Genomic DNA, 8251 nt, shown 5'->3' on the forward strand with positions numbered 1-8251 from the left:
TTTTTCCACCAGACCACAATGGACCTGTGCGCATGGGCGTGTCCGACCGACTACAATGAAGCCCTTCAATTCTTAATGCAATGCAACACACAAACGGCTCAAAGCAATCAAATATCTTCGCCTAGCAAGAGTGATGAAGATCAAGTCAACAAGCTAATGGACTCAAGTGGCAAGTGGACAGCAGCTCTCCCGGCAAATAAACTTCGTGTCTTCGTGATGTTTTTGACACAAGTCAACACACATTCATGAGCATACACATGCATTGATGGAGAGAGGGTCAAATCCCATCTCGTTTGCTGAAATCTAAGCATGTGGATTACAATTGTTGCATAGCATGCGCAAAAAATTAGTTTACAATAGCATGAGCCTGATGCTGCTAGATTGCTTTGAATTGTTTTCTATAATTCACTACTAAGAGCAACCTCTATGAACTTGTTTAGTATTGTAGTTTTCGTTTAATAGAAATTCAATTTTTTTTTCGAAAACATACTCTGAATCTCGTCTATGAAACTCCACTTGTGACAGAAACCTTTGATTGACAGTAACCCGGGAATCAACTCCACCCAATATTTTGGAACAGTAATGCAGAAGAAACTCAAAGTTAACCATCCACGACATGCTTCTCCTGAATGTCATGAACGACAGAATCATCTGTGTGATCAAGAGCCGAAGCTGATTTATGCAAGGAATCTGTTGCAGGGGAGTTGTCTTCGTCTGCAGCATAGTCCGATTCTGAGCTAGCATCCATGTCCTTTTCAGGACAATCAAGCTGAACACATTCAGGAACTTCACTATTGTAATTCTCCAAATCATGGATCCTACTGGGACGTGCCAAATCTTCTTTCTTTACAATATTCAGCACAAACCCGTTATGGATTCTTTCAGGCTGCAAAAAATCTCCTTCGGTGACTGTAATGCTAGAACCACCAGTAGAATTTCTATTGCTAAAATCTCTCTGATCAAACTCACTATCTGAATTTCTATCTGGCGTTGTCACTCTTGAGATCTGATTATATGGATCCCTGCCTCCCATCTGAGCCCCAGGTGAGTTAGGATGAGCCATGAAGCCTTTCCTTAGCTCAGAATCCATATCCAGACTTTGCACAAAGTCAATGAACTTATTTGCAGAAGCAGTCCTCATCAAAGGCCCTCCAGATCTTGTCCAAGAATTCAAATCTACACTTTCAGATTCACTATCACTTCCATCATGATGTAGGTTGCGTTGAGTTCTCAAATTCCTACCAGTAGAAGTTCCTCCAGCCACACCAACTCCTTGATGGAATGTTGAAGCAACATCAGCAAGGAAGTCTTCTTCAAGTGAACCTGTTGAGTTTTCTCTTGCCATGCAATTCCAAGAAGGAATTCTTTTTGAAGCACTAAATCTCAATGTGCTCGCAGAGCTTGCTTGGCCATGAGAAGCAGCAGCAGCTCTCTCAGCACTCCTTTTGAGTCTACGCATGTGGTTCAGAACAGAAACACACTCATCAAGAGCAAGCTCAATATCACAATTAGCTTTTATGGCAGAAAGCTTCTCCCATGTACACCTTCTGCCTTGGTTTGATGCCTTTTGAAGCTCCAAGTGATTTGGGTTTTGAATAATTTTTGAGTACTGCATCATAAACAAGAATTGGATTCAAACAGCCAGTAAGTCACCATGGGAAAGATTGTCTTTTAATTCACTCCGCATAATTCTGTTTTCTTTTTTTGACAATGGACCACAGAAATATGTAATTGATTCACATGCCATACAACGCACGGAAATATGATCAGAAAATATGGGTTTTAAATCATATATGGTCAGATTGATGAGCTTTTGATTTCACCATTCCTACACTGATTAAGAAACGTATATATACACCTTACAATTCTAGGTCCCAGGTTAATTGATATCATGGTTTTAACTGCCACCTTACTGAGGTGTAAAATTTTCATTTGACATGTACCTGAGCGAGTGTGGCAGGCATAACAACAGTAACATCACCTTCCCATTCTTGAGCAAAAAGCTTGGCAAGTCCACCTAATGGAAAACCAAGTTCCAATACCTGATTGCATCTATGTTTTACCTCCATCTCAGCGAGATGAGCAAGCTACAAAGTTAAACACCAAAATGGATTATTTTTGTTTCATCAGAACTGTAAAAGATAAAGGCTGAAAAATATGAAAAAGAAGCACTCAACTTCAAGAAAGGACCAAGAATTGCGAACAAGAATTATAACTGAGAACAAGCATTATAACTGAAATATCTCTATGCAAGTACACCTTCTGTTTGTAAAGGCTACCAGCTTAGACGATCACTACCCCAGATATTGCGTTTTGAGTCATATTCAAAACCTACATCTAGAACTATTAATCAACACCAACAAAGAAAACATTTTGTTAAGGAAAGAAGTCAAATCCCCAATCCTCTTGCATTCCCTAACATCAACTCAACCAACCATCAATTGAATCGCTAGAATCACTAGTTATGAGATCCTAAACCACTGCAAAGCAAACATGACCATTAGTCAAGTCTGTTGTATGGAGTTCATATGAAGAGTTCACATGTCATGAGTGATTTATAAAGAATTTTCAGCCTCTAACTGGAATAGCTATACATTAAAAGAGAAGATGACTAATGGTGAAAAGGACCAAAACGATGAACTGGAGGGTCAAAATCCGTGAGGCATTGATCCAAATAGTTTAAATAGACAGAAATTTTTTGACTCTCACTCCATCCAGGGACGGGAATAAAAACTAAGCATTCCAAAGTAAATTAACAACTACGCTGGTAAAGTTCAATGACAAAAAAGAAAAGCAAGCATCTTGAGAAGACTTTTGATGTTCCATGACAAATATAATAACAAATACACACCAAGAGCAAATGAGACAGAAGAAAAGGTAAGTTTAAAGCAATGTGTGCATTACCTTGGCAGCAAAGCTACCCCCATATGCCCTGATTATATCCTTCAGTCTCAACAATGGAGCAATGTGAGGATTCGCCTGACTTACAATAAAATGATTGACATTGAATAGTTCCTTCAATTGTATCATTGGTAAATCAATCTCCAGGCTACCATCCCTCCACCTACGCATAGGTGCATCAGATCCTTCCTCAGGATCCAGATTAAAGGGTGGGTGATAAGGCACAAGTTCCCCACTTCTGTCCTTTGCCATTAGTTCCTGGGCTTCAAAAAGGCCAGGAAAAGCACAAGAAGCAGTGACTGCGCTCCATATAACAACATGAGGGGAAGTAAGGTAATTAAGGCATCTAGGGGGCTCATGCTTCCTAGGTGAGCAAACTGTGATCCCAAGAATTCGACCAGTCATGTCATAAGCTTCTTGAAATGTAAGATTACTTGTAAGATGCCTTAACATCCATTGCAACTGCCGGATTTCATGAACAGCTCCTTGTCTCATGACCCTCTTCACAACTGTGAAAATTCCACCCAATTGGTCAAAAAACTGAAACGAGTTCCAGGAATCCTCAAAAAAACTCTGCAGCTCTGGCCACGATCTGGTGGCAACAACTGAACACATAATTGACCCCACACTAGAACCAGCAATTATTCGGGGCATAAGCTTGTGCTCTACCAGTGTTTTAACCACACCCACGTGAAACGCTCCAAGTGAAGCACCTCCACTCAGAAGCAAAGCTGTTCTCCCAAAAGCATGTCTCGTTTCATGCATGAAAGCAAGCTTTTCTTCCAATGAAAGCTCCTCTGAATCGGAGTCACAAACCATTCTTAACTGAGTTGAGACCTCGTCAATATATTCCTTTATGAGCTTGGGCACTTGAAGCCTACCCTTGTGAAGCTCAGGGTTACACATATTACCGAGATTTCTTACAAGATCGGCTCTCATAAAAAAGATTATATCTCTAAGACATCCCTCTTGGCGACGGTGGTGGAGCTCTTGAAGCTTGTTCCTGACTAGTTCTTCATCATAGAGATCACATTCGTGCATCTTTGGGGTCTCTTTATCAAGCATTTTAGCAGCATGAAACCACTCCTCGTATGTCAACGCAGTTCTCATCGTATTCCTCCAAAATTTCCTCCTATACGCTGTTTCGGCCCTCAATTTAACATTCGCATATCTTTTCAATAAAAATGCAATTATCGTCATCATGGCCAATATCCCTTGTGGATTCCTTGGATGAAACCATGATAACATAGGAGCCACAAATTCACCAAATCTATAAATGTAATTCAACAACACATGAAAGATTTTTTGCCTCAAATGTGAGATTGATTTACAGAACAGAACTCTGAAAGCAATTGTCCTACCAATGATCGATGAAGGTCCGATTTTGAAAGGGTCAACATTGGCCTCATTGCTTATATCCATATCTTAGCTAAAACCAAAACAAGAAAGAGGTCTGTAATTGGAAGCGGGGCCTTCTTTTGTCAAAGCTCAAATCTAACAGCAGAATTAGCTTGTACGAAACAAATATGAAACAGCTACAATAGATGGTCACTAAGGAATTAAATTTCACAATTGTGAAAGGATTGTATGTCAAGACTTTGATTCTAATGAGAATGAGAAGGACAATAAAACAATTGAATCTGTCTCTCCCTGGATAGGATGGCAATATATAGAGAGACAATGAAGTACACAGAATAAAGATAAGCAATCCTAATGCAAAAGGACTAGCTATCGCAAAATAAGAAGATATTGACAAGTAACAAAAATCCAACCCTTGTGATCCTGTACCGTGTCAACAAGAAAAACAGAATCTTATAAATCCAGATTACCAGAAGCCAACCTTGCCATATGAGTTTTCAATAACCAAACCCTAAAACCCTTAAAAAAACTACATCCACCTCAAAAACCAAAATACAAAACTAACAAAAGGGTCTCAATATCACCACCCAATAAATAGCAATATCCACTTGAAAAAAAAAAAATCAAACCCAAAAAACCAAGAAACCAAGTTCAAGAAAGAAACCCAACTCGAGAAAGTGATGAGTGTACAGACTTTAGACAAACAGAATGAAAGATTGAGACTTTGTTTTCGTTCGGGAAGGATAGAGAGAGGAGTGAAATGAATACAACAAATACAGGATCGGAGTCTTGGGAAATGTTAGAAGAAGATAAGGATATCCATATGGTTACGTAAAGATTGAGCAAGGAGGGGGAGATGGCTCTGACATTGACTTCTGCAATCATAGGCGGATAAGGGAAAGGAAACTATACTGAATGATGACTCGATTGGAATAAAAGAAGCATTTGTTTTAACCATCGGATAATTGGAGTTGAGTATTCAAAATGTGTTGGTAGTGTTTTTTTTAAAGTGTATTTTTTTTATTTTAAAATATATAAAAATAATATATTTTTTTATTTTTAAAAAAATTATTTTTGATATTAATATATAAAAATAATTTAAAAACATCAAAAATATATTAATTTAAAATAAATAAAAAATTTTAATTTTTTTAAAAACAATTTCAAAATATAATGTGAAATACATCTTGAGTTACGTATAGAAAAGATTTGGTTGTGATAATAGAAGCTCTTTACAATATTTTTAATTTAAAAATATATTAAAATTAATTTTTATTTTAGATTTTCTAATATTAAAATTATTAACAAAATATCAATTTATTAATTTTTTAAAATACAAACACATAAAAGCGGAAGTAAAATCACTCTTGGAGACCAACGGGTGGTTTAGACGAAACAATTTCTTCTTCTTCTTCTTCTTCTTTTCTTTCTATTATTAGTTGACAGTTGTTTGTTGCTTTAGATGCCTTAAAAAAGTAAAAGAAATATTTCTTATCTAGTTCTATTTACTTAGGTGTGGTTTCACGCTAAGCCGCAAGGATAATCTATTTTTATATTATCTAAAAAATAATTTTTAAATATTTTAAAATGTAATTTTTTATAAATGAAATTGCATTTCCTACCATTAACTCAAATAGGTTAAATAAGTTAGTTTTTTTGAATAAATGTGGAAAAAAAACAACAATAAATAAATATTTTTTTTTTTTAAAAAAGGATCAGAATAACCTGGAAAAAAAATATTTTTTTTCAAAATAGAACAACAATATAGTTCAATTTTCAACTCATAAATAAAAAGAATAAAATATAGAAAAAAAAATCTAAAAAAATCAGTCCTAACCAATCCAAATTAGCATAACAAACTTATAACCCCATTAATTATGATCAAGCCAATCTGGGTTATCCCGTCAAATCTACGATTCGGGTAATGAAATTGAAATAACCCGATTAAAAAATGAAGAAGATAAAAAAAAAACATTAAAAAAAAACAATGTAAACCCGCGTTAACTTTTCAAACTTGTGACTCACTTGAAGTCTAATTCTCAATTAATTAAATGTTGAAGGATGAAATTGAAAAGAATGGTTTCAATTATACAAAAAGATTTAAAACAAAAAATAGTAATTACAGGAATGGTGATCAAAATTGACATAAAAATATAAACAAATTAAAAAGAAAAATGAACTTAACAAAAGGACAAACAAAATACCAATAAAAAAGAATGAGTATCGAATTATAAACAATAACATATTAAAAATTAGGATTGAATGATTAAATTGAAAAAAAATTAAAATTTTACCAAAAAAACCAAGAGTAAAAATTAAAAATCAAAATAAGAAAGAACAAAGTGGTAATCCCTATAAATTAGGAGACATATATGAAATTTTGCATTACCAACAAGAAAATCCAGAGGAGGATAGAGAAAAGAGAGGGGAAAGAAAGCATCAACGATGCCAAAACATGTCATCATCGATCACACGCGTCCAAAAAAAAATGACACTATAACACTTTTAATGACAAGGTGGAGGGAGAATTTTGGTCGTCAGGAAGTGCAACACATGTCTCCCAAAGGGTGCGGACACCCTCCACATGTTGGTGCGTGCATTGCAGATACCAATCACTTTTTATTATTATTTTATTATATATAGTCAAATATCAAATTGTCCATAGTATAACCTGGTATAACAAAAAAAAATTCAATATGGAAATACAAAAAAGTCCTTTGGTTGCTAAATTTTAATTTTTTTTCTTCTATGAGCATCTTGATCTTTTCATTGTGCTTTTGTTTTATTAATATTTTTTTATATTTAATCAAATACCTAAATTTTCTCTTATTTAACTTAATAATAATGAAAACACCATTGTAAAAAATACAAAAAAATCCTTGGATTCTAGTTTTTTTTTTTTTTACTTTCAAAAGTATTTTAGTTGTCTTACTATGCTCTTTAAAATGAAAAAATGACTTATTTGTTTTTGATCAATTTAGTAATAATTAACAAGTCTTATGAAAAAAACTTTGATGCACCTAATAGCCAATTCAATATATTTAGGCGTGAAGGAAAACGATGTCATTACACTAATCCAATGAATAGTGCAAATGAATATATATCTACGATGTTTTTTTAAGAAAAAAAAATTAAAACACGCTTGCATTATAAAATTATAGATGTTTTTTTAATTTTACTATCTTTCATTTTTTATTTTTTATATTAAGGTTCTTTTTTTTATTGCTATTTATTTTGTTAGGGATTATTTTTTATATTTGTTTTACAATTTTATCCTTCCATGGAGTTTTTTTTTTTATATCAAATTTGATATTTATTCTTTTTATTGCTATTTTGTTTTTGTTTTAACAAGTTTTTAAATTAGATATTTTTTTATTATTTTATCATTTAAGATTAAATTGGTTGGGAATTAAGCTTCTTGATTCAACTCAAGTATAGGATTTCACGTGTTGCAAGTTTTAAAAATTTGACAAAGTTTACGAGGTTTGCTCTAGTTTGCTTGGTTTTTATTTTTTTTTTTTTTAGCTAATGTATTTTTTACCCTTTTTATATATTTGCTTTTTTTTTTTTTTTCTAACTTCTACTGGGCTAGTCTCAAATTCATGATCAAAGTTAACGGTTTTATAAGTTAACGCGAGTTGATTTTATTTTTTAAAATATATTTATTTTAATTTCAGTATTTGATGTGTTATAATTTTTTATTTATATTATATAAATTATTAATTGATTATTTGGTAACTGGGTCTCAGATTTTTTCTATTTCTGTTTTTTTACATAAAAAAAAATAACCGACTGCTCAGGCCACAAATATACTAAATGGCTAAAATATTGCAGAAAAGTGAAAAAAAAAAAAAAAAAAAAAGAGAAAAAAAGGGGTGAAACAAACCTCGAAAAGTAGTCTACACGAAGCTGGGACGTTGCTGGCACGTAGAGACCACAACTTCAGTAGATATAACTCTACATCGAATTATACTTGTTAAAATGAATTGTT

At 33.5% G+C, this 8251-nt stretch overlaps 1 protein-coding gene across 1 annotated transcript; it reads right to left on the minus strand.

Annotated features, from left to right (window-relative positions):
* Positions 1-292: 292 nt before the first annotated feature.
* LOC118053039 (triacylglycerol lipase SDP1) lies at positions 293-5175 on the minus strand. Its single transcript, XM_035064170.2, has 3 exons — positions 2905-5175; positions 1944-2087; positions 293-1609 (listed from the first exon to the last, which is right to left on the minus strand). The coding sequence occupies exons 1-3, from the start codon at positions 4321-4323 to the stop codon at positions 602-604; spliced, it is 2571 nt and encodes an 856-aa protein (XP_034920061.1). The 5' UTR covers positions 4324-5175; the 3' UTR covers positions 293-601.
* Between the last annotated feature and the right edge of the window lie 3076 nt (positions 5176-8251).

This window comes from Populus alba, chromosome 6, assembly GCF_005239225.2.
Source record: "Populus alba chromosome 6, ASM523922v2, whole genome shotgun sequence".
NCBI classification, from domain to species: Eukaryota; Viridiplantae; Streptophyta; class Magnoliopsida; order Malpighiales; family Salicaceae; genus Populus; species Populus alba.

Excerpts from the sequence above, each read along its gene's own strand:
- LOC118053039 (XM_035064170.2), bottom strand. The coding sequence starts at position 4,323 with ATGGATATAAGCAATGAGGCCAATGTTGACCCTTTCAAAATCGGACCT. Across the intron at positions 2,088-2,904 it reads GGGGTAGCTTTGCTGCCAAG|CTTGCTCATCTCGCTGAGAT; the intron begins GTAATGCACACA and ends TTAACTTTGTAG. Across the intron at positions 1,610-1,943 it reads TGCCTGCCACACTCGCTCAG|TACTCAAAAATTATTCAAAA; the intron begins GTACATGTCAAA and ends TTTATGATGCAG.